The sequence below is a fragment of the Crinia signifera genome, chromosome 2 (assembly GCF_055691185.1).
Source record: "Crinia signifera chromosome 2, ASM5569118v1, whole genome shotgun sequence".
Taxonomy (NCBI): Eukaryota; Metazoa; Chordata; class Amphibia; order Anura; family Myobatrachidae; genus Crinia; species Crinia signifera.
In genome coordinates this window covers 329,259,221-329,286,883 of record NC_139218.1, presented here as the reverse complement: position 1 = coordinate 329,286,883, position 27,663 = coordinate 329,259,221, and the positions used below count along the sequence as shown (strand labels likewise).

Sequence of the window (27,663 nt, the reverse complement as noted above, 5' to 3'; positions counted from 1 at the left end):
CCCAGACAGATACATTTACATTGAATCATCAGAGTCATTTCCCAGCACTTTACCAGGTATAGTATCTCTTACTAGCTGCTTTGGGGCTCATCTACATTTGTATATGTCCTTTTTAAAGATTCCTCTCAGATGTAGCAGTACACACTTCGCTTCTAGGTGCCAGGTTCACAATCTCTTTTCACAATCTCTCCATATATGGAACTAGACCCGCCCCTTTGGGTGGAGCAAGCATTGAGGGGGCGTGTCATACGCCCCCTCAATGGAGCACTGTGCAAAATTCTACTTCCAACTATAATCTCCCTGAAACTAGTTTCAAAAGTAGGCAAGCATGACCCACACCTTGCTATTTATGTCTTGCTCCATAAAGCTGTTCAATCAAACAGAGCCATCCTTCTTATCCTAACCCTCTGTTCCATGCTCTCTGTCTACCCAATCTGTGTCACCCCCTCTCTGTCTGCTCCTTCCCTTCAGAATGTAAGTTCTCACAAGCAGGACCCTCTCCCCTCATGTGCTTTTGCTTCTCTAAAGGTGCCCACACACCAGCGGATGTTATCCACCGAACCCACTGGCACCACTAATCCACATGTGCTGACCAGTGGCCAGTGATGATCAGGTGATCTGTCGGGGATCGGGAAAATGAAGCATGTTAACAAGTCCCTATTTTCACAACCTCAGATGGATTTTTACACATTTTTTATATCCCTGACCTCCCAACACAACCAACAGGGGATTGCCCCATTAAACTGCTGGTGCCTGCGCACCTTTACCTAGAATATCTTCAACTCCAACAGTTGAGAATCCGACGGTCAGTATACCGACATCATAATCCCGCCTGCCAGTACTCCGAAAGGGAGGGGGAGGGGGGGGGGGTGGCGAGCACAATGATGTCTCTTGCAGGCTAGCCACACGTTGTATTTAAACTCTATGGGGGTCATGGACCCCTACAAGGCCCTTGTCAGTCAGCATACTGTCGGTCATTTGAAAAATCAGGATTCCAATGTTGTTATACTGACCGTCGGGTTTCCGACTCTTGGGCCTACAACCTAGCCCTCAGTTTGTGCCACCCTAATGCTTATTTCCATGTCCTATCCATGATGCAACAATGTTAATATACCATGTACCTGTCCTAAATTGTCTTGTGCTCTTGTCGCTATTTTCTTGTTTTGCTTGTACTGTGTTAGGCACTGTGAAACCCTTATGGTGCCATATAAATAAACAATAATAATAAATGCTTTATTTTTTCCTCTGTGAACATGGAGCTGATGTGACTTCCCAAAATACTCAAGTTTTGACTCATATTTTCCATGGAATGTTCTCTCAGAACTATTGTGGCTTGTAGCAAATACCAGTCTGGCTATTTTATGTTGTTTTTCTTTGTGGAGTGCTGCTGGATGTTCTTCCGTGGAGCCCGCTGCTGCTCAAAAAGCATTGGATGGTGCGATCAGACACTGATGCACCTTGACCTTGAAATTCAGCTTGTATCTGTCCATGTTCAGTGGGGATTGGTCAAAATCCCGACTCCGGAATCCCGACAAGGGGGGGATGTGGATCGCCCCCCACCCCCCTGCGGGCTCGCTACGCTCCGCACACTAATTTATTCTCCCTATATGGGTGTGGACACCCATAGAGGTTCAAAGTGTCGGGATTTCGGCGTCGGCATTTTGACTGCCGGGATTCCGACCGTCGGAATTTCAACTGATTGACTACTTTTCTCCATTTAAAAAGCTTCATGATTGATTAGAAGATTAAAAACACATGTGATGCTAATCCAAGAAAGCAATTAGTTTGAAATATCACTAAAATTAGATATTATATTTTCTAAGGGGTGCCAAGTCTGCCCAGCCTGTTGTAGAAAATCTTTCTAGAATAAGCAATAATCTCTCTTTAATCATTTATAATTATTCTATACCATAAAGTAATGCAAGTATACTTAAGCCACTAGCTTTTAATTTACCACTTCTTAGGTGGAATGAAGCATTGTTTCAATGGGCTGTAAGGGTACTAAAAATTAACAACATCTGTATAGGGCCAATAGCCACAATACAATTTATGTATGAAAACTAACTTAACCTGACCAGCTGTTTCAAAGGATGGCCTAAGATACTTTCTGATAACGATATAAAGCGTCCGACAAAAGAAAAAACTAAAAAACATTCTCTCTGAAACACTAATCAGTTAAAATACATTACTCAAAATTCAAGTCTTATATAAAAGTGCAAAAGTGGTAAAAGCAGGTACGTAATTAGATGTGTGCCCACAGCGCATCTGCACTGTGGTTGCACTGCTGGCACACACCTAATCTGGAATGAGGGGAAGCGCCCAGCAGAAGAGGCTATCTTCCCGCTCTGCATCCTGCTGGCTTTTGCATAGCACTTGGCCGTGGGCGGAGTTACACAAGGACCGCGTGATGGGGGTGAGGCTATGCAGTACTCAGCATGGGGAGGAGATACTACGACTCAGGCTGCTGCTCCTGCTAGAGCAAGAGAGTGAGAGGCTGCTGCAGGACAGCTCAGCATGTGAGACCGCACTCTGCACTATCTATTTGGAAAGTAACAGTGAGTGTGTGTGTGTCTTGTATGTGAACTTCTGTGTGTGCTTTGCTTGAACTTGTGTGTCTTTGTTTGTCAAGTGACTTTAGGGGAAGGGAAATGTTAGGCTGTGGGGGAGGGAGGGGTTAGACACTTAGAAATGAGGTTAGGGTTAGGCTGTGTGGCAGATGGTTAGGGTTAGGAGGAAGGGTACTGGGTGTAGGGTAAGGTGTAAGGGTACGGGGATTAGGCACTAGTGGGGAGGGTGAAGATTGGGCTGCAGGGGGAGGGCATCAGTGTTCTATAATACAGGCTACAAGGTGAGGGCTTGTGTCAGTGTGATAGAGCGCAGTCCACGGGGTGAGGGAGTCTGTTGGTGTGATAAAGCTCAGTTTAGGAGCGCATTAGTGTGATAGAGTGCAGGCCACAGGGTGAGGGAGTGCATTAGTGTGATGGAGCACAGGCCGTAGTGTGGTGGAGCGTATCAGTGTGATAGAGTGCGGGCCGAGGGATTGTGCCAGTATGATACAACGCAGGCCACGGGGTGAGGGACTGCGTCAGTGTGATACAGCGCAGGCCGTTGCGGGAGGGACTGCGTCAGTGTGATAGAGCGCAGGTCACAGGATAAGGGACAGCGTCAGTGTGATAGAATGCAGGTTGCAAGCTAATGGAGTGTGTAGGTGTGATAGAGCACAGGCCACCTTGTGAATAACAGACACTACTGTGTGGTGTAATGTGAATTGGTACTATTATGTGATCACATCCCTTCCCCACAAAGCCACACACCTACATTTTTGGCCATGCCTTTAACGTGCACTGTTCCTGTTGTAAGCAATGATTGGGCATGTATGTAGCATCTATGTAGCCACAGTAGTAAAGCAATGATTAGGCATGTATGTAGCGTCTATGTAGCCACTGTACTAAAGCAATGATTGGGCATGTATGTAGCATCTATGTAGCCACAGTAGTAAAGCAATGATTGGGCATGTATGTAGCATCTATGTAGCCACAGTAGTAAAGCAATGATTGGGCATGTATGTAGCATCTATGTAGCCACAGTAGTAAAGCAATGATTGGGCATGTATGTAGCATCTATGTAGCCACAGTAGTAAAGCAATGATTGGGCATGTATGTAGCATCTATGTAACCACAGTAGTAAAGCAATGATTGGGTATGTATATAGCATCTATGTAGCCACTGTAGTAAAACAATGATTGGGCATGTATGTGGCATCTATGTAGCCACAGTAGAAAAGCAATGATTGGGCATGTAAGTAGCATCTATGTAGCCACAGTAGTAAAGCAATGATTAGACATGTATGTAGCATCTATGTAGCCACTGTAGTAAAACAATGATTGGGCATGTATGTGGCATCTATGTAGCCACAGTAGAAAAGCAATGATTGGGCATGTATGTGGCATCTATGTAGCCACAGTAGTAAAGCAATGATTAGGCATGTACAGTATGTAGCATCCATGTAGCCACTGTAGTAAAGCAATGATTAGGCATGTATGTAGCATCTATGTAGCCACTGTAGAAAAGCAATGATTAGGCATGTATGTAGCATCTATGTAGCCACTGTAGTAAAACAATGATTGGGCATGTATGTGGCATCTATGTAGCCACAGTAGAAAAGCAATGATTGGGCATGTATGTAGCATGTATGTAGCATCTATGTAGCCACTGTAGTAAAGCAATGATTGGGCATGTATGTAGCATCTATGTAGCCACTGTAGTAAAGCAATGATTGGGCATGTATGTAGCATCTATGTAGCTACAGTAGTAAAGCAATGATTAGGAATGTACAGTATGTAGCATCTATGTAGCCACTGTAGTAAAGCAATGATTGGGCATGTATGTAGCATCTACCTAGCCACTGTAGTAAAGCAATGATTGGGCATGTATGTGGCATCTACGTAGCCACAGTAGTAAAGCAATGATTAGGCATGTACAGTTTGTGGCATCTATGTAGCCACTGTAGTAAAGCAATGATTAGGCATGTATGTAGCATCTATGTAGCCACAGTAGTAAAGCAATGATTAGACATGTATGTAGCATCTATGTAGCCACTGTAGTAAAGCAATGATTAGGCATGTATGTAGCATCTATGTAGCCACAGTAGTAAAGCAATGATTAGACATGTATGTAGCATCTATGTAGCCACAGTAGAAAAGCAATGATTGGGCATGTATGTAGCATCTATGTAGCCACAGTAGAAAAGCAATGATTGGGCATGTATGTAGCATCTATGTAGCCACAGTAGTAAAGCAATGATTAGGCATGTATGTAGCATCTATGTAGCCACAGTAGTAAAGCAATGATTAGACATGTATGTAGCATCTATGTAGCCACTGTAGTAAAGCAATGATTAGGCATGTATGTAGCATCTATGTAGCCACAGTAGTAAAACAATGATTAGACATGTATGTAGCATCTATGTAGCCACAGTAGAAAAGCAATGATTGGGCATGTATGTAGCATCTATGTAGCCACAGTAGAAAAGCAATGATTGGGCATGTATGTAGCATCTATGTAGCCACAGTAGTAAAGCAATGATTGGGCATGTATGTAGCATCTATGTAGCCACAGTAGTAAAGCAATGATTGGGCATGTAAGTAGCATCTATGTAGCTACTGTAGAAATGCAATGATTGGGCATGTATGTAGAATCTATGTGGCCACTGTAGAAATGCAATGATTGGGCATGTATGTAGCATCTATGTAGCCACAGTAGTAAAGCAATGATTAGACATGTATGTAGCATCTATGTAGCCACAGTAGTAAATCAATGATTGGGCATGTATGTAGCATCTATGTAGCCACTGTAGAAATGCAATGATTAGGCATGTATGTAGCATCTATGTAGCCACAGTAGTAAAGCAATGATTGGGCATGTATGTAGCATCTATGTAGCCACAGTAGTAAAGCAATGATTAGACATGTATGTAGCATCTATGTAGCCACAGTAGTAAAGCAATGATTGGGCATGTATGTAGCATCTATGTAGCCACTGTAGTAAAGCAATGATTGGGCATGTATGTAGCATCTATGTAGCCACCGTAATAAAGCAATGATTGGGCATGTATGTAGCATCTATGTAGCCACAGTAGTAAAGCAATGATTAGGCATGTACAGTATGTAGCATCTATGTAGCCACAGTAGTAAAGCAATGATTAGACATGTATGTAGCATCTATGTAGCCACAGTACTAAAGCAATGATTGGGCATGTACAGTATGTAGCATCTATGTAGCCACTGTAGAAAAGCAATGATTAGGCATGTATGTAGCATCTATGTAGCCATTGTAGTAAAGCAATGATTAGGCATGTATGTAGCATATATGTAGCCACAGTAGAAAAGCAATGATTAGACATGTATGTAGCATCTATGTAGCCACAGTAGAAAAGCAATGATTGGGCATGTATGTAGCATCTATGTAGCCACAGTAGTAAAGCAATGATTGGGCATGTATGTGGCATCTATGTAGCCACAGTAGTAAAGCAATGATTGGGCATGTATGTGGCATCTATGTAGCCACAGTAGTAAAGCAATGATTAGGCATGTACAGTATGTAGCATCTATGTAGCCACTGTAGTAAAGCAATGATTAGGCATGTATGTAGCATCTATGTAGCCACAGTAGTATAGCAATGATTAGACATGTATGTAGCATCTATGTAGCCACTGTAGTAAAGCAATGATTAGGCATGTATGTAGCATCTATGTAGCCACAGTAGTAAAGCAATGATTAGACATGTATGTAGCATCTATGTAGCCACAGTAGAAAAGCAATGATTGGGCATGTATGTAGCATCTATGTAGCCACAGTAGAAAAGCAATGATTGGGCATGTATGTAGCACCTATGTAGCCACAGTAGTAAATCAATGATTAGGCATGTATGTAGCATATATGTAGCCACAGTAGTAAAGCAATGATTGGGCATGTAAGTAGCATCTATGTAGCTACTGTAGAAATGCAATGATTGGGCATGTATGTAGCATCTATGTAGCCACTGTAGAAATGCAATGATTGGGCATGTATGTAGCATCTATGTAGCCACTGTAATAAAGCAATGATTGGGCATGTATGTAGCATCTATGTAGCCACAGTAGTAAAGCAATGATTAGGCATGTACAGTATGTAGCATCTATGTAGCCACAGTAGTAAAGCAATGATTAGACATGTATGTAGCATCTATGTAGCCACAGTACTAAAGCAATGATTGGGCATGTACAGTATGTAGCATCTATGTAGCCACTGTAGAAAAGCAATGATTAGGCATGTATGTAGCATCTATGTAGCCATTGTAGTAAAGCAATGATTAGGCATGTATGTAGCATATATGTAGCCACAGTAGTAAAGCAATGATTAGACATTTATGTAGCATCTATGTAGCCACAGTAGTAAAGCAATGATTGGGCATGCATGTAGAATCTATGTAGCCACAGTAGTATAGCAATGATTAGACATGTATGTAGCATCTATGTAGCCACAGCAGTAAAGCAATGATTGGGCATGTATGTAGCATCTATGTAGCCACTGTAGAAATGCAATGATTAGGCATGTATGTAGCATCTATGTAGCCACAGTAGTAAAGCAATGATTAGACATGTATGTAGCATCTATGTAGCCACAGTAATAAAGCAATGATTGGGCATGTATGCAGCATCTATGTAGCCACAGTAGTAAAGCAATGATTAGACATGTATGTACCATCTATGTAGCCACAGTAGTAAAGCAATGATTGGGCATGTATGTAGCATCTATGTAGCCACAGTAGTAAAGCAATGATTGGGCATGTATGTAGCATCTATGTAGCCACTCTAGTAAAGCAATGATTAGGCATGTATTTAGCATCTATGTAGCCACAGTAGTAAAGCAATGATTAGACATGTATGTAGCATCTATGTAGCCACAGTAGTAAAGCAATGTTTGGGCATGTATGTAGCATCTATGTAGCCACAGTAGTAAAGCAATGCTTGGGCATGTATGTAGAATCTATGTAGCCACAGTAGTAAAGCAATGATTGGGCATGTATGTAGCATCTATGTAGCCACTGTAGTAAAGCAATGATTGGGCATGTATGTAGCATCTATGTAGCCACTGTAATAAAGCAATGATTGGGCATGTATGTAGCATCTATGTAGCCACAGTAGTAAAGCAATGATTAGGCATGTACAGTATGTAGCATCTATGTAGCCACAGTAGTAAAGCAATGATTAGACATGTATGTAGCATCTATGTAGCCACAGTACTAAAGCAATGATTGGGCATGTACAGTATGTAGCATCTATGTAGCCAATGTAGAAAAGCAATGATTAGGCATGTATGTAGCATCTATGTAGCCACTGTAGTAAAGCAATGATTAGGCATGTATGTAGCATCTATGTAGCCACTGTAGTAAAGCAATGATTAGGCATGTATGTAGCATATATGTAGCCACAGTAGAAAAGCAATGATTAGACATCTATGTAGCATCTATGTAGCCACAGCAGAAAAGCAATGATTGGGCATGTATGTAGCATCTATGTAGCCACAGTAGAAAAGCAATGATTGGGCATGTATGTAGCATCCATGCAGCTACAGTAGTAAAGCAATGATTAGACATGTATGTAGCATCTATGTAGAAACAGTAGTAAAGCAATGATTGGGCATGTATATAGCATCTATGTAGCCACAGTAGTAAATCAATGATTAGACATGTATGTAGCATCTATGTAGCCACAGTACTAAAGCAATGATTGGGCATGTACAGTATGTAGCATCTATGTAGCCACTGTAGTAAAGCAATGATTGGGCATGTAAGTAGCATCTATGTAGCCACAGTAGTAAAGCAATGATTGAGCATGTATGTAGCATCTATGTAGCCACTGTAGTAAAGCAATGATTAGGCATGTATGTAGCATCTATGTAGCCACAGTAGTAAAGCAATGATTAGACATGTATGTAGCATCTATGTAGCCACTGTAGTAAAGCAATGATTGGGCATTTATGTAGCATCTATGTAGCCACTGTAATAAAGCAATGATTGGGCATGTACAGTATGTAGCATCTATGTAGCCACTGTAGTAAAGCAATGATTAGCCATGTATGTAGCATCTATGTAGCCACTGTAGAAAAGCAATGATTAGGCATGTATGTAGCATCTATGTAGCCACAGTAGTAAAGCAATAATTAGACATGTATGTAGCATCTATGTAGCCACAGTAGAAAAGCAATGATTGGGCATGTATGTAGCATCTACGTAGCCACAGTAGAAAAGCAATGATTGGGCATGTATGTAGCATCTATGTAGCTACAGTAGTAAAGCAATGATTAGACATGTATGTAGCATCTATGTAGCCACAGTAGTAAAGCAATGATTGGGCATGTATGTAGCATCTATGTAGTCACAGTAGTAAAGCAATGATTGGGCATATATGTAGCATCTATGTAGCCACAGTAGTAAAGCAATGATTCAGGGTTCGCAAAAACGCGCTATACCGCGTATTTTACCCCAAATTGGCACCCGAGGACTCAGTTTCTAAAACTGAAGGAGTCCCCGGGGACGCGATGTGCTGCAGCCGAGAACCGCCCATGAGCCAATCATTCACTGGTCAGCGGCTGCCGGGACCCAATCATTGTGCCGGCAGCCAATCACAGGTGGCTTGTTTTACACGTCGCTACGCTCTGCGCAGGTTTCACTGAGTGTGCGGCTGTGCGGTCCGCCCCCGCCACGCTGTGTACGTAAGTACAGTCCTTTTGCTGCAGTGCTGAGAGCCTGAGGCGAGCAGGGGTGGAACGGGACTGGATGGGATGTAACAGCAGACAGCCGCTCTCAGCAGGAGAGGTGAGCGGGCTGTCTGCGTGGCGGGGGACTGGATCATACCCCCCCCACCGTTCCCAGTACAGACTTGCGGTGCCTCTGCGTCATGATGTTAGCTAAGCCCGCGGTCCCGCTCCCGCAGAGCTATCCACACAGAGGTCGCCCGCTGGCATGTATCCAATATCTGGATGCCGCCACCAGTCTAGAGCTTTAAGCCGCGCCAAATGACCTGTGGCTGTCTGACTGCAAGGACGACGCTGCTGCTGCCACCACCGGAGCGATCTGTGAGCATGAGCAGTCTGGTGGTGAGTGGTGACCAGGCGCTGGTGAGGCGAGCTGCATCCGACCGCGCAAATGTAATGGGGGACTCACTATTGTCAGTCACTCGGACTGCACAGCAGCCTAGTCATGGGGCTGTCTCACCCTCATAATTTATGGTGGCAATGTACTGTATAAAATTGTTTGCACAGATGATGTGACTATGCAGAATATAATGATTCTGAAATGTAATGATTCCCAAACATGGCCATGTCCCCTTTACCTGTGGCCACTGCCATTTTACCCATGGCCACGCCCCCTTTTTGATTGTGTACCGTTTTCTGCCCTCCAAATGTTGGAGGGTATGCTGGATGTGGCTGGAAGAGCTGACATGCTGCTCAATTCAGAGCAGCACATCAGCTATTTCAGCCGCATCTCATCCCCCGCCGCGCAGACAGCCCGCTCACCTACTCTGCTGAGCGCCTTGTAAGCATTTCCAGCCCCCTGGACAACAAGCATGAACTGCCCCCCCTGGGAAAAGTGCATAAAATGCCCCCTTTGCAACCAGCATGAAATGCCCCCTTTGCAACCAGCATACAAACACCCCCACCCCCACGTGGCAACCAGCATGTAACTCCTACAACCAGCATGTAGGTAAGCAGCACTTATCTGGTTTAATATGTACTGGGCACTGTGTTCTATAATGTGTACTGGGTATAGCGGTGTGTTCTATAATGTGTACTGGGCACTACGGTGTGTGCTATAATGTGTACTGGGCATAACGGTGTGTTCTATAATGTGTACTGGGTATAGCGGTGTGTTCTATAATGTGTACTGGGCACTACGGTGTGTTCTATAATGTGTACTGGGCACTACGGTGTGTGCTATAATGTGTACTGGGCATAACGGTGTGTTCTATAATGTGTACTGGGTATAGCGGTGTGTTCTATAATGTGTACTGGGCACTACGGTGTGTTCTATAATGTGTACTGGGCACTACGGTGTGTGCTATAATGTGTACTGGGTATGGCGGTGTGTGCTATAATGTGTACTGGGTATGGCGGTGTGTGCTATAATGTGTACTGGGTATAGCGGTGTGTGCTATAATGTGTACTCGACATAACGGTGTGCCATAATGTGTACTGGGCATAACGGTGTGTGCTGTAATGTATACTGGGCATTACGGTGTGTGCTGTAATGTGAATTGGTACTACTATGCGACCACACTACTTCCCCCAAAAAACCCAGCTCTAAATTTTTAGCGCGCGCCTTCGGCGCGCACTGTCCCTATTTTCGGATTTATATACTTTCTAGTATTTATGTATCTTTTATGCAAGTGGGCCAATTGATACTTCTCCCCCGGCCCACATGTGCCATGCTGTGGAGAAGGGGAGAGGAGGCTTTATTCCGTTGGGACCCAGAAAAGGTTAGGTAGGACCCCAATTTTTAGAAGTGAAGGGTCCCCGGGACCCACTTTTTTGGGTGGTTTTCGCGAACACTGTGATTAGACATGTATGTAGCATCTATGTAGCCACAGTACTAAAGCAATGATTGGGCATGTACAGTATGTAGCATCTATGTAGCCACTGTAGTAAAGCAATGATTAGACATGTATGTAGCATCTATGTAGCCACTGTAGTAAAGCAATGATTGGGCATGTACAGTATGTAGCATCTATGTAGCCACTGTAGTAAAGCAATGATTAGACATGTATGTAGCATCTATGTAGCCACTGTAGTAAAGCAATGATTGGGCATGTAAGTAGCATCTATGTAGCTACTGTAGTAAAGCAATGATTAGGCATGTATGTAGCATCTATGTAGCCACAGTAGTAAAGCAATGATTAGACATGTATGTAGCATCTATGTAGCCACTGTAGTAAAGCAATGATTGGGCATATATGCAGCATCTATGTAGCCACAGTAGTAAAGCAATGATTGGGCATGTATGTAGCATATATGTAGCTACTGTAGTAAAGCAATGATTAGGTAGAATTAATACTGAAATAAGGTAGAGGCCTTATGCGGGGTACACACCAGGATGACCCACTCACGATGCACATTGTGAGCGGGACGTCAGTGTTTCTTCCGACCCGCTCACGATGACACACGCGCGTGGGGGGGCACGATCCGCTCACGATGTGCACCGTGAGCGAGTCCGATCCGATGGCGACCCGCACCCGGGAGTATGGTCGTTCTTCAGATCCTACTGCGCATCGAATCGGTATCAGCCCACACCAGGACAGAAAAGGGCCCAATCACCACACAATCTACATCCAATTGGTCGGAATTGGAACTAGATTGATGGGATCGGACCCTTGTCGCCCTGGTGTGTACCCAGCATTAGATGAGATGATATACTGTAGCTGCCATCAAAACAGTAACGATAGCACTATTATGGCAATACAGTTTTACAATACACTATTATGGCAATTAAAAGCACAATGTCTGCATTACTTAAGACGCAGTATCGGACAATCTCTGACACCATTGGTTGGCTTGCAGCACCCATGGCGAAGCGTAAGCTGCCTGAGATCCCAGGCCTCTTTCCTCCTCCTAAACAGGGGCAACACACCTTAATTTCCACAAACAGAGCCTGTCACCTATCCATCCCCACCCCCAAACGGCATCAGACTGCCAGTCTTATACTCCATTCACACCACAAAGCAAATTACGGGGTTCGAGTTTTTCAACCCTGTAATTTGCTCGAAATCCCGGGTTTTTTCGGTGGTGTGAAAGGGTCAACACAGGTTTTAAATCCCGGCACTCTGACCCTGCTCTTGACCAGGGTCAGAGTGCAGGGATTTAAGACTTGTGTTGACCCTTTCACATCACCGAAAAACCCGGGGTTGTCCGGCAAATTAACGGGTTGAAAAGCTTTAACCCAGTAATTTGCCAGTGTTGTTAATGGGGTCCGGCTGCACCCAGCAAAATTACCCGGCACTTAAAAATGCCAGGTAATTGCCGAGTGGCCGGTGTAAAAGGGGAATTAGACCATCTGATCTCTGTGTTCTTAGAACGGGTACTCTGTGCAAAGTAGCAAACATTGTATCCTGGCGCACCTCCAATCACAAAAATCACTCAAAATCAGGCCCTAAGTAATAAAGGTCCTGTAATGATCACTCAAAGCATCAGCAATCATTGACTGGCCTCCTATATTAATAACTGAGCATCCTTCTTCCTCACAGCCAAAATAAAATACATAACAAACCAGCCCAGGTGTAACATTTATATGGCATTGTTTTGGACAGGTGATACATATAGGTTATATACAGATGTGTCCTCATATATCATTGCTGCAGCCACGACAAATATCCCATCTTGGAACACGAGATCCTGTGAGATTGCCAGTGTATGGTGTGTTTTTTTTCCACACAAAGTTCCATTGTGCTTCATATTCAGACTCAATCACACACTGATGATATACGTGTTGCATATTAAATGAATCATAAACAGTGTCCTGGTACGATCACATTGCAACTAAGATGCAATTTTGGCAACAAAAGACGCCTGACGCTAGAAGAACTGCATGAGACCTGTTAGCACAAGTGCCTTACATCTGGTGTATTGAGGCTAGATGTACGAGGACACATCTGTTACACCTGTAAATAATGGCAAAGATGTTTCTCTTCCCGTGATTATGGCTTACATCAGGCACAGGCTGAATACCTATAAATGCCAGTAACTGGGACTCCCATTAGCTATTACATGTGGTTTTCTATGCTAGCTGCTTAAAGGTCTAATTACGCCAAGGTTATTCCTCCTAAGTGGATGTTTTTTTGTTCCACAACAATTTTATTGAGAAAGAAGAAACACACATATACAAAGTGCCTTAAGGCAATTTCAGAACAGATACATTTCCAAAATTGCAAGGATATCTCCTGAGTGCTTCATTTTTGGGTTCCAAAAGAAATTGGCCTAGCACAGAGCGTATTGGAAGTGAAATACCTCAACGAAGAAACCAAAAAAGAACAAAAATCTATTTTCTATAAATATAATTTTTTTGAAGTTATATTACAAATAATAATGATTATTAGGGAGAGTGCAAATAAATAACGTCCAATTCTCAAGATCTACCAAAAACTAAAAAATTGTATACATTTAATTTGTACAGAGGGACACATCTGGCAGGGCAGTACTAAAAAGGAAGGTCCATGTATATTACTCTAACATTCAATAGAAATACCAATTAGTCTTTTCAAATAGCTTCAACATATGTGTTCTTGTATCTAGATACACGAGGAACTGCTCTTTCAACATTGGGACTTGTGGCCCTTCTTTCCCAATTCAGTAATTGTAACAGCTTATTTTTGACTGCTTGGAGGAAAGTGATGTGGAAACAACCCAATAGGGTAATATGACTTTCTTGGTACAGTCAGAATTGTCCTAAGCAATTGTAACAAGGCTGTATTGTGCCCATGTAGATACCAATTCATAACATTGACATAAAGTATAACATAGCTAGGGGGTCTTTTGAAACATGTAAATCACATATTGAATTAATAAATATCATAATGTTATCCCCAAATTTCCTGATTTTCCTACATTCCCACATATTATGGAAGAATGTAGCTGAGGAAATTGTACACTTTGGACAGCTCCCCGCCATCTCTAATACTTAGACAAATACGCCCAGTGGATAGTTCAGATATGTACTTCTTATCAAATAGGTAAATGGAGAGTTATTTTTAATGTTTTAACAGTATAGTAGAAGAATTAACATGTGGTATCTCTGAATACCAATTCTTAAAACATCTGTCCCATACAATCTCCATTTGCCAAAAGCAAGTAGGGATACAGATATCATGTCCTATAGTGCCAATCAGCTGCTAACTGTCATGATACAGGCTGCGTTTAAAAAAAATGATAGATGATTGGTTAGTAGTTTAACTCTTTCCAATGCTTAAACAAGAAGGATTGTAGTGTGGCGCTCTGCTCCTTTTTGTGGGTGTAGTTTGCAGCTTGCCAGGTGATGGCGGGTAAGAGTGATGATTGACAAACCAGGGGAGACAACAGCAACGTTTCACCTCACCTGGCAGCCCTCCGCCAACCCCAGCCCCCTACACACCCCTACCTATACCCCCTTAAGGAACACAACAACTCTAAAGCCGCCCATACACGTCCCGATACGGGCGTGCGTTCAGTGCTTAAGTAGCACGCATCAAATCGCATTGCATGCGTTTTGCATGCAATGCGATGCAATGTGATGAAAACTAAGTACAAAAAGTATGTGCAAGCACATACTTTTTGTACTGTGCGATGAGGTGCCGCGAGAACGCGCACCTCAAAGCACATAACGCACAGCCCGCATCGCAGCGTGTATGGGCTGCTTAAGCATTGTGCCCATATTAATTACTGTACCGAATTTCATTTATTTAGTTTTAACTTAATTGAGGTTTTGTTCTTATACATGATTTCCATTTATTGTCAGTGTGTGTGTGTGTGTACTTATTTAACTATTTGTACTACTGTGGGACTACAAGTCCTAGCGGGCCCTGTCTTGCCCCACATGCTGGGACTTGTGGTTCTCCAAGTGCCTGCATGTGGTGCAGGCTTGCTGGAACTCATAGTTCCACAGCAGTATACAATGTTTTATATCTATTTTTTACAGCCCCGGGCTTCAACATGGGCAGGTAAGTTCTGGAGTGGGGGGACCCCTTCTTTGGGGGGTCCCCACTTCCCTTGGACCCCTGCCCATGTTGACCTGTCAGAGGGATAAATGCTTTGGCAGTGGGGGGGACTTGTATAAAAAGTCTCCCCGGCTGTGGCATTACCCTGCTGGCTAGTTGGGCTGGTTGGGCCCAGTGCTGGTTGGGCCCAGTGCTGGTTCTTGAAATACGGGAGACCCCTAGTCATTTTGTCCACCGTATTTTGGGAACCAAGACCGGCCCTTGAGCCTGGTGCTGGTTTTGTAAAATCCAGGGAACCCCAACATGGTTGTCCCTGTGATTTTATGATACCAGGACTGGCTCTTTGAGCCTGGGGCTGGTTATGCTCAGGAGGGGGGACCCCACGCCGTTTATTTATTTATTTATTTTTACACAAAATCACATGTCTTAAAATGCGCACATTTTAAGTCTAAAAATAACACTAAATCGCACCATATCACACTTTTTTGACGCAAATTCGCATCTCATTACATATGCAAATTCGATTTTTGCATATGTGATTTGGTGTGATTTTTAAACATGTCCAAAAAAAATCGCACCCTATTAAATTTCACCCCTGGTATTCAGCATAGAAATGCCTTTAAGGTGCTCAAAGGTGTTGGCATGGAGCAGGGCGCTGCTCTGGAGTGACAGAATGACTGCTACAATCTAAGACAACAGAACAATTTAAACATGCTTGGGATAGGCATATGAATATCCTTACAAAGAAATAAGGATCAAAAAGGGCTGAGATTACCTGAAGGATAAAAAAAGGGGCCAAATGGTTCTTATCTGCCGTCAAATTCTATGTTTCTAATATGTATACTGAGCATTTCTATCCCTGCATTGATCACATGACGGGAAGGAGACCATAAACAACCTGAAAAGTCTTCTTGAAGTTTTAAATGTTAATATGCAAATTACAGTTCATATCCAGGACAGTATTGGAACAAGTACTAAAAAAGACAATAAATAAAATAAATGTAAACCTAGCATACTCTATATACTGTAACAAGATCACCTTATGACTATATGCCTCTTACCTTGAGTTTTACAATAAGGGTTTTCATTTTTTTTGTCATTTGTTTCAATTAAGTACTCAAAAATCTTGGTCCTTTAGAATCTTGGAGAAACCTGGCAGTTCTGGAACTTTAAAGGGACATTTCTTAAATTTAGATGTTATTTGAAACAACTGACAATGTAGTAAATCAATTCTTAAGCTGGGTACACACTGGGCAATATATTTTTAAAGATATCGATAGTGTTAATGATAAATAGTGCAATCACTATATCGTTAACGATGTGTGCTGAAACGCACCGTTAATGACCCCGACCCCCCCCCCCCCTCAGAGGTTGCCTGTACGGAGCGGGTGGTGGGTGACATCATTGACTTATAGCATTTGTGGGGAATGATTTCCCCGGAATATTGAATACAGCGAGCGGCTGGCGAGGAGGTTTGACAGCGAGTAAGGCTTGTTTTCAGCGATCCTCCCCAAAAAGAAGCCATCCCCGCTGCACAATCCCCCTCGCCAGCGGCATTGAATACTTACTGCCCATAGTCACTAGATTTAAAAAGGCAATTAAAGGCAAAACCAACCGGTTTTACCTTTAAACAAATTGGCACTTTAACCCTAGTGACTATCTGGACTAATTTAGTGGAAATCTTCTCGGAGATCCATAAAAAGACTCCTAAAAACCAACCTTTTTATGAAAAAAAACATAGCAATCTCTGCTAATATATAAAACTAGCCTTAACTTACTGAGGCTACATTTCTAGAAACACTTCTGATTATTCAGGTGTTACACTCTTTTTAAAGAACACTCTGAAAAACTATTTGCAATTAATGTGTAAATTGACTTTTCCCAAACAACTGTAGGGGAATGTGACAGCTACAGTAGGTGTGTGGCGTGTTCAGCTTACAGATAAGGGTCTTGCAGGTTCAGGGTCTCCATGACAACTGTTTCAGTCAAGTAAAATGTTCTATGTTTGATGGTGCTATAAAGGCATCAGCTGAAGTGCAATTACAAGGTCTGTGAATTTTTCAGAACATAACATTTATAGCAACTGATGGAACGCCTTGGAATGTTTCTGAAGAAGGTATGCACAATATTAATCCTGATAATTGTCATCTGTTCTTTTTGTAACGACTACATAAAAAAAACTGACATAGCAAAATCCTTTTAAAATGTAACACTAAATTGCTTTTTTAGCAGTCATCTATTATTTAATCTTGCTAAATATCTTAAAAGGGGTACTGGCAGACTACACCGAGGACCCACCCAATCTATTATATATTGCCCTTAAATTCTGACTCCCCAGTTATGCATTGGAGCTGACAGGTCCCACCTCCTGCCTTTAGTGGCAGCTGCAGAGAGATAGGGCCTCCATCCACAGCCCAAACACAATCCACTCTGCCGATTCCCTCTCAGAACTCTATATAATAATCACAGTTTCTTCTTCCCCAGCAATTTGGCAATGGCCAACCGTTTGCAGAGGTTTTAGCTCTCCCACCTACTGCAGGATGTGGTCCTAACATAACACACACACACAGTGCCAAAATAAACTTACCCCACCCCAGAAGGAGAAAGTGTTGATTACCCACCCTTCACCATTCAATAAAGCCACGTGTCACAGGCAAGTAGGCAGTATGTTTTGCTGCAACTCATCAGTCCATTATTTCACATTTTGATTATAGATGAGCTAAGACAGAGGGAGACTGGAGAAGTGAGATTAAAAAAAGAGCTGATATTATCAGGGACAGTAGCCAATGATCTGGCAAATGGGAGGTCCAAAATTCAAGTTTATAATACAGAAGCTGTTGTCATCCCATGCTAATAGATATACTTTAAAATCAGCTAAAGAGCCTTATTTGGTCCAGTGTGGGGGTGTGGGGATCCACTCAATAAAAAGGGGTCCCCTTTCCACGCACCCAAGGCAAGGGATGAAGCCACATCTATTCTCAGCAACCACAGATAACATAATTTAAGTGATTAAAGTTAGAAATAATATTCTTATTTAGTTTCCTGTCAAATTTTTAAATACATTTTTTAAAATCCGTGGCAGTGAATGTGTCAATGTCCTCTCAATCCTTGGAGACCCTCAAAAAATCCCTCCCGTTTACATGGCATCCCAATAGCTTCAAAAACTTGGGGGTACTAATAAACACCGACCTCACTGGAGCAACAGACGTCTCTCTTGGCTGGGAAGAATAAGCGTCATTAAAATGAATGTCCTACCTAGAGTTTTATATCTCCCAATTCATATCCCCATCACTTGGTTCCGAGAATTACACAACACTGTTAGAGAATTCGTTTGGGCTAACAAGAGACCTCGCTTTCAACATTCTATACTCTTTCATGGCAAACACATGGATGGTCTTCAGTTGCCCCATTTTAATTTGTACTATGATGCCATAGTACTTAATAGGATTATAGAATGGCCCTGACCCCAGGTTGTCAAACAATGGGTGACACTGGAAAATGATCCCTTTCCATTTCCGCTAGCTCAATACCGATGGCGCTCAAAAATCCCCCCTGCTTCACACCCCACCATTGGCCCCACACTATCCCGATGGTCTAGACGAAGACTTCTTCCACATGTTTCATCCAAAGTTTCCCCTCTGACCTCATTATTTGATAACCCTGATTTTCTCCTGGGTATGTCGGGCCGAAGTTTTGACTCATGGCGGTCTAAAGGGGTAACACGTGTCGACCAGCTGGTGGAGGCAGGTGAGGTGGTTCCCTTTCCCATCATGCAATCAAACTGGGACCTACCACCATCAGAGATATGGAAATATCTTCAACTGAAACATTTCCCTCTGAGTGCTAACATTAGACCTGGCACTACTAGACCCCTGACGGGTTTTAAAGACATGTGTCTAGATTCCTCCCACCCGACCCATTTTCTGCCAAGATGCTACAGATTTTCGATAGAAAATAAGTTCCCAATACTTCCTAAATATACAGGGGCCTGGGACTTGGACCTACAGCTTCATTCAACTGATTGTGAAAAATGCTTTCAAGCCACATTTATTAGCTCGATTAGCTACTCAGTTATTGAGACACAGTTTTCTCATGTTATCTCAATCTCCAGGCTAATTGTGGGTCCTAACGTCCTCTCAACGCCAGCTTTCTGGCTCCTTAACATAGTTTCTGGCTCCCCATCAACCTATAAAAAATCTTTGTTAAAATTTCTAAATAGTGCAGCCAAAGTGGTCATCCCTGTGCGATGGCGTAGCACCACTCCCCCTACCATAAAGGAATGGTTCAACAGGATAGCTATGTACTGTATATGTCTGTGGAGGAGATGAGAGTGACCCCAGAAAGCCATCAGAAATTCACAGCCACATGGCTACCTTGACTGGACTTCACCTCTTCACAGACATACGTAGGGTTTATGTCTTAGAGAAAGCCCCCATTTATTGTTTGCACACCTAGCTAATCTCTGCTAATCATCACATCAAGGACTTCTACCTTTACGTAGGTTTGGTTGCATTTCTGGGCCGGTCGCTGAACACAACCCTTCCCTATTTCCTCTTTCTTCTTCTGTATTTTCTCTGTTATTTTATTTTTGGATAGCTACCTAATTGCCAAGTGTTTTGTGTAAGCAGGAATGATACTTACATAACAGACTGTTGGTATTTTTTGGGGGACATTCTTCTTGCTTTCATTATGTTGCATCTCCAGCCTTCTATTGCAAACTAGATGTATTCTTATTTCATTCTCAGTGTTTCATAGAATATTGGCTGCCTTTTTGTTTCAGTTAACTATCTCAAAAACACTTATTGGAAAAAAAAATAAAAGAATATTCTTTTTCATGTAGGGCTACGAGACCCAGAATGCATCCCCCAAATGCTGGTACTTAAAGAACCACAAGTAACAGCATGTGGGGCTTTAATGGCTTGCTGAAACTTGCAGTCCCACCTATTAAAGAAATATCTAAAAAAAAGACAGTAAACACACACACACACACTATATAATAAAAAGTATGACAGAACGGATATAGAAGTCTGATAGGACAGTATATTTCCCAGCTAAAAAGTTAAAAAGTTACTAGACTAGGAGAATTTATTGAATTTAAAAAAAACACACACACACTATGAAAGTATAAGTGTATCATTCCTGCTTGGCCCCTTTCACACACATTTCCTGTAGCCTTTTGGTCCCCGACCCCTTTCAGTTCCCCCAAGGTGTGCAACAACAAATGCATAGAAGTTATCAAGGCTATTTTAGATGGGTTGTTATGGAACTGAAATCTGCAGAATAAAAACTGCCGCATGGACACTCCTGTGCATCCGATGGGATCCAGGTAGTCACCTATATTCCAGTCTTGTGCCCTCTCCTATTCATGATGTAACAGTGTGTAATTTGTGCCAGTGGGGCCAGCACATAGTGGATTATGGCTTTGCTACAGCCCTACACATGTTCCTGAAATAGACCACTGCTGTCTGTATAACACAGGAACTCGGGCAACGAGTCAAAGAACATGGTAAACACATAGGGAGTGATTCTGTTTATTTTGCTTAGCAGCAAAAATGTGCTGCTTAGAGAGCCTGCTAACGCCGCCCACAGCTGCAAACATCCCAGCTGCTTTGCGATTGGATGTTTTGCATATACATCCATTCACAGGGTAGCGTAGGGGCCAAAATCTTTTAATGGTCGCCGACCCAACTAATCATTTTTACCCTGTTTGCAAATCTAAGTCAGTCTAGACTGACCTAGACTTGTGGTGTCTGGGTCTGAAAACGGGGCAGGCTGCTGACATCCTGTGACATCAGCCACTCGCCCCCAGAAGGTAGGTGCACGCCTGCATTCGCATGGAGATGGGCAGCATTTTTATGGGCGCACCCAGCGTTTTTGTAGGTACACCCAGGAAATGCAAGGCACACACCAAGGAAATGCAATGCCTCCCCCCATGTGAACATCGCGGTGACTATGCAAGTTGCTGAATGCCCTCACACGGCAGCCCTGCACATGCGCATATGCACATGCGCAGTGCGTTCACATCGGTCCCCGGTGCAAACCCGCCGGGGACTGAACAGATTACAATCATACTGTCCAACAGACTTCTTCATTAATCAGAGTGACTAAGTGAACCCTTCCCTAGCAAAGGGAACTATTCAAGGGAATCACAATGTAAGTTTAAAGGATTTATGAGAGATGGGGCGTGGCTTCACGGGGGGTGGACCAATTCCCAGATGTTGTCACTCTGGGGGAGTCTCGGAAATGCTGGCTGCCCAGGAGACTGTGGGGCAGATTTATTAAGCTCGGTGAAGTGATAAAGTGTCTGGTTTTTATCACCGGCCAATCAGCTCCTACCTGTCATTTTTCAAACCAAGCCTGTAACTTCACAGGTAGGAGCTGATTGGCCGGTGATAAAAACCAGACAGTTTATCACTTCACCGAGCTTAATAAATCTGATTGAAATTGAAAATCTATGGATAGACCTTAAAAGAGCAGTGCGTCACAGACAGCCCAGGAATTCAAAGAACTGGAAGACTTTTGTAAGGAAGAATGGGAGAAATTACCTCAAACAATAATTGAAAGACTCTTGGCTGGCTACAAAATGCGTTTACAAGCTGTGATACTTACCAAAGGGGGCAGTACAAGGTATAAACTCTGCAGGGTGCCCAAACTTTTGCAGACGCCATTTTTTGTTTTCTGTTAATTTGAAAGTGTAAATTATGGAAATAAAATCAAACTTTTTTTGACATGTTATAAGAATGTCTAATCTGTAATTTGATGCATTTTGGAGGTTTTTCCATCTTTCATTGGCTTCTTTTTGCACATTAAAATGAATTTTTGCCTGGGGTGCCCAAGCTTTCGATCCCCACTGTGTCGGTGAATAGCTATCACTGTGTTATGGCCAACAGATATACAGGTAAAGTGGGTTTGGTCCTACCAATGGAATAGCTGGTATCTGTGCTAAACACTCTGCATCTAGAATTTTACATGATAATCAGCTCACAGAAACACATCACCAAGAGCAGGAATCTAACATGTAATGGAACCCATGTGTAGATCTTGGCTTTAGCAACAATATGAGATGATATGAAGCATATAAATTGCTTTCAAGATATTTTAAACAGTTAACCATGTTGTTCACAGACATCTATGCAGCAATCTCACAGGCTAAGAACTTGCTTCACAATCTCCCTTCAGGCATGGTGATCCTTGGGTGCAGGAGTGTTATAGCATCTGATATAGCAGTGTTTCACATATACTACATAGATATATGCCCGCATCTACTTTTCAAATTCAAGGAACATTAGGCTATTTTTAAATGTTCTCTTGCCATGTGAGTAGCTTTTTCTAGAAAAACATATGTGTAATCTCCACTTTCAATCATTTTTAAACATCTCAACCAGAAAGCAAAATCTTGTTCATTTTGTGAGGCCCTGAGCCTGAATTACTCCAGTTCCTCTGATCAAGAGATACAAGATTTCCAACCCCAATGAACACTGCCACAACCACCACGCAGACCAACAGTCACAGGAAATCATAATATCATTTGTTTTGCAGGCAGCTCTGTAATAGATCCCTAATGTATATTGGGGCAGATTAATTACTTACTGATGCAAATATTTATATGCATATAAAAATGGGATGAAATATAGGATTTCATTAAAGATTCACAAATTCCAGGTGACAAAAACCTGATTATAACAGTTGGACATAAGTAAAACTGTAAGAGGACTCCACATTATGTTCCACCAGCCAAAGCATTCATTAGCAAAGGCCAGTGGTTTCTAAAGTGTAGACACAGCGGGTCTCCATGGGTTGCAGTAGGTCACTTGCGGGTGCCGTGGCTTGGTGGCCCAGAACCAAACAAAAGGGTTTATGGTGCATCTGATAGGCAAAACCAAAGGCGATGGCTGCTAATCATAAAACAAAAAGAAGAGCAACCCTGTCTACCACCACGTAACTTAACCTAAGGATGACATATTAAGAACAATTTCATTAATTTAATCATTTCTACAGAATTCCACAATGTAGCTTTTGGCCTATGGGTGCGGTGAATAAAATGCTGATAGTTTAGGCCCTAAACTTTAGCGCGTGATGGTACAAAAAGGTTTGGAAACCACTGTCCCAGTCTATAGCACTGTCATTTGGGGAGGTGCAGCACCAACTGGAGGTGCAGCACCAACTGTTGCACCTCATGTTGCAGCCTCAGGTGGCTGTCATTCTTTCTTCAGCATTCTGAGTTGCGCATATCTCAGAGTCCAAGCAATAGGCTACAGTTTTGCAGCTGTGATTTCAGCTGACAGTAGATGGGTCTCCACATGAGAAGGGTCATTATTAACAGAGCATTTAGAAATGTTTGAATGTATCTCTTACATTTCTAGCATCCCTGGTTACTTGTGGCACGCACAGAAAGGCAAATATATATTCCTCACAAAATGACCACAGAGACACAAAGGGCCTGATTCAGAGTTGGACTGCATCCACCCGATTGTCTGAGGAGGTGAACCAGCGATAATATGCAAATGCTAGTAAGTCCTGAGTCGCCCACTTTCTGTGTCCCTTTGCACAGTAGCAGTAGTGCCAGACAGTCCATCACTACCCTCCCACCTAGCATCAACAGCTTCACCTCCAACACCTGCCTCTGGCCCACGCAGTGTCTCAGTCTGTACCTGGCCTTTGTGGAAGCAGTTTTGAATCTGAGAACGCAGGCCACTTGCATTGACATGCCTACAACATGCCCATCACACAATATATAGTCTTTTATTGTACTCCAATCAGGCCACATCACAGCCACTGCCCAGAAATGCCCATCTCCTTCCTCTGCCATTTCTGATGCCTGTGCCTATGTACGCAGCAGCACCTTAATGTGTACAGTCAGGGTAATGCTTTTTTAGAATAATTTGCACATGAGCAGTAGCAAAATAATCGCTCAACTGCACCAACATTTGCATTGTTGCTCCGTTAGCGTCCATCTCTGAACCAGGCCCAGAGCTAACAAACGCTCAACCAGTTATATCAGGAACACATACCTCTGACCCCTCCCACTGAGAAATCAGGGACAATTCTCAGATTTAATCGGGCTCAGGAGACCAAAATGAAGGGAACTGTCTGTGAATTGAGAACAAAGACTTAACTTCTACAGCAACATAACAAACAACGCGGGGAATTTCAGCGGCTCGTTATTACTATACAATTATAAAATTGTCTATAACTCCGTGTTTACTGCAATTGATTCCTCGATACAGTATTCTTAATTTATTAGCATATTACAATGAACACCCAGTTAACAGTAAACGTTGCACTGTGTAACTTACAGGGTAGTTCTTCAACATATTCCTACTTATGCACGTGCGCGAAATGAATTCATGTGTACAGCAGCCACAGCTTTCGGAAATTACATTAAATACGTCGGTTCTCCGACAAAAACAAGTAGTACAAAAATAAAATACATGAATTTACTTTGTATGTGCAAATTTTCTTTTCTCTATCATTCGCGATCCCTGTATGATTGTCATACAAATTGCTGGTTCCCCATTATAAATAATGTTATGAAAAGCTCTTAAAATATATATAATAATATTATAGGGCCCTTTTTTTGCTGCTATGCAAACACAGCCAGCACTGTAAGGAACCCACTCATTTTTATAATATATGTGTGAATCACCCAAAAATATCTCCTATTGTGCTTTGAAATGGTTTTTTTTCCCTCACTGTTTTACCTAAGCTATAATTTACATCGTCACGGTGATGAGCCCTTACAAGGAAACGTATATCAGTTTTAAACCGAAGTACAAGCTGACATACTATTAGAAGCAGACATATACATTGACAATAGCACTTGGCACAGCGATTTCATTTCCTCTACAGATCTTAGCTTTAATGTAGTTATCCTACTATATTCCTACTACTACATTCTGTCACTAAATTAAATCAGAGCTGCTTACCTGGAGACCCCATGGGCTGTTTCCACAGGAAGAAAATCCCCAACGGTCCTATTATAGCTTAACTGGAAGAAAAACACATAAAATAGATAATGGTTATAATGCAATCACTCTAGCTGCAGCAGTGACTATGTGAACTCTCTGCTTGCACTTTCACATGACATATTTGTTATATACTGTAATGCTGTTAGGGGGCGGAGGCAGATATACTCGTTGCAGGAAAAGGGCCCAGTTTAGCAAACCATTTCTGCTAAAGTGAAAGAGATCTACGGCGAGGAAATAAAAGAAAGCTGCTGTAAACACACGCCCATCCCCCACTGCACCGTATATAGGAGAGTGTAATCTGTCCACACAACCCGTCCCTGTCACTTTCTCATGTAATGTAATGATTATTTTGTTTCCTAATTACCTCAGCAAGGCTTTGTGCTGGAAAAATATACAGGCCGGACCATTGCCTGTTTCTCGCCTATAGGGAGCTATGCACAGAGCATAGGAAACATGTTTAATATGATAAATTTGTGACTGACGACCTTAAAGTAGCAACAATACAACATACTATCTGATATTTACTCCTTGCATACTGCCTTTTATTTCAACCAGGCCTAAGCAGTCTCTGCCTCAACAAATGCTGGAACTTCTAGTTCCACAAGAGCTGGCGTGCAAGAGACGCTGAAACAGAAAAAGTACCTCATATAAACAGCATTTGTTTATACACGCCACCTTTGCGTTGCTTTTAAGGGTCATTTGCGATTAGGTATTGATCATTACTTTTGGCAGTAGGCCTCTTGTACCATGCAGGTACACATGTAAGGTCAGTTTGTCAACATTCAAAAGTTAATGGCATAATGTCGACATGCACAGAAAGTCGATATTTGATGGACATCGATTACCATTGGGTCTGATTCAGAGTTGACCGCAAAATCAAACTCTTTATCAATTGGGCAAAAACATGTTGCGCTGCAGGTGAGGCAAATGCAACTTGAGCAGTTATGGTGCTCATACACTTGTGTGATCGGATCGCAATGTGATGTACCATTCCATCTGACTGCATCTTATGGTGCCGAAGTGCTTTTTTTCCAGCACCCTATGTCGCATGCCACCTGCGATCAGGTGCTGGAAGAGGGATGGCGGCGGTGTAATAGAGCAGGAGGGCTGGTATACAGCCAATAAGAGAGAGCTCTCTCTCAGACAATCAGAGGGCCGCCCAGTCTTTTGAAATGTTTCTTCAAATTCTGCCAGGGATCGCTCACGCATTTCGATAAATATTATGTGCAGCACATAATATCTATTGACCTGACATTCGACCGGCGGCCGCGCGCATCACCTCGCATGGTACATAAAATGTGCATACAATCATTTGATTGAACAGATGTGGTTGAACTCTAATGATTGTATACAATATCTCAAAAGTGTATGGGCTACATTAGATTTGAGTGGGGTGTGTTTAAATTGAAATCTAAATTGCAATAGTTACTGATATTAAGTATACACACTAGATGATATTGTGAAAGATATCTCTGGGAAGCCCCTTTCTGAGCGACAGTTTCAACAATAACCCCTTGTGTGTGGGGGCTTTACCCTTTCTGCACATGTTACATTTTCCCCATCTGTAGTGCAAATGGTTTTTCCCATTTGAGAAAGATTTTTCTTTTGTGATCAACTCTGAATCAGGCCCATTATCAAAATTTGAACACCCAGAATGTCGTCACCCAATTTTAAGGTTAGATGGGTACACCCTTAGCAGATGGATTAGTCCCTCCGCTCATCCCTACCATTAATCAAACGATTGGTAAGTTTATGCACAAATGATCTTGTGCATGTACACTTACCAATCGTTCGCCCGATATCTTGGAAGCAGACTTATTGTATATGCCCACCCAATTGTGACATCTTATTCTTTATTTGGTGCTCGATACTCGGCCTAATTCAGCATGGATTGCTAATTAGAAAAAAATCAGTTGCCTGCAATCTAAAAGCCACCTCCGCTTTAAAAAAAACCTGGAGATTTCTTACCAAATCTCTCACTTTCTGAATATCTCATCCTATTAAATTTCAGCCCACGTTTCTGACCTTAAACCGGTCTTCATGTCAATCAAACTGGGACTGCTATGTTAGAAAAAAATGGGGTTCTTTCAGCGCATGCGTACAGAATATGATTCATATGATGGCATATACACTATACAAATTGGCCATGTCAGAGTTAATTCCTGCACTGCTTCAACCCAATCTAAAGGCACCCATACATTCGGAGACTTTGGAAAGTGGTTCACTCATCCTGTTAAACATACACACTAGGAGATTTTGAGCTCAAAGTACTGTAGCTCAAAACAGGAAAAGTGAGCTACTTTGAGCTAAAAATTTCTAAGTGAGTGTGAGTTTTAACTAGTTTGTATTGTGTACTGTGTAAAGGTCCATACACACTGGGTAATCTTGCCCAGTGTGTATGGACAGCAATAACCGCTGTCATCGCTGGGGGGAAAACTAAACTAAACTAAAAATGCGGTAAAAGCCCTGTTATCAG

At 42.4% G+C, this 27,663-nt stretch overlaps 1 protein-coding gene across 6 annotated transcripts in view; it reads right to left on the bottom strand.

Moving 5' to 3' along the window:
- Positions 1-27,663, bottom strand: part of DTX3 (deltex E3 ubiquitin ligase 3) — a 79,708-nt gene that overhangs the window by 34,311 nt on the left and 17,734 nt on the right. For 2 of the 6 annotated variants that reach the window (XM_083169394.1, XM_083169395.1), the window contains exons 2-3: positions 25,146-25,207; positions 24,231-24,309 (exon numbers count right to left, since the gene is read on the bottom strand). Coding sequence is in view for 2 of the 6 variants with exons in the window: in XM_083169392.1 (XP_083025518.1) it covers positions 25,146-25,158 (13 nt within the window). In the remaining 4 variants the exon portion in view is untranslated. Of the gene's footprint in view, positions 1-16,280; positions 16,387-24,230; positions 24,310-25,145; positions 25,208-27,663 lie in introns of all 6 variants that reach the window. The other 4 variants (XM_083169392.1, XM_083169393.1, XM_083169396.1 and 1 more) reach the window with 3 other exon arrangements.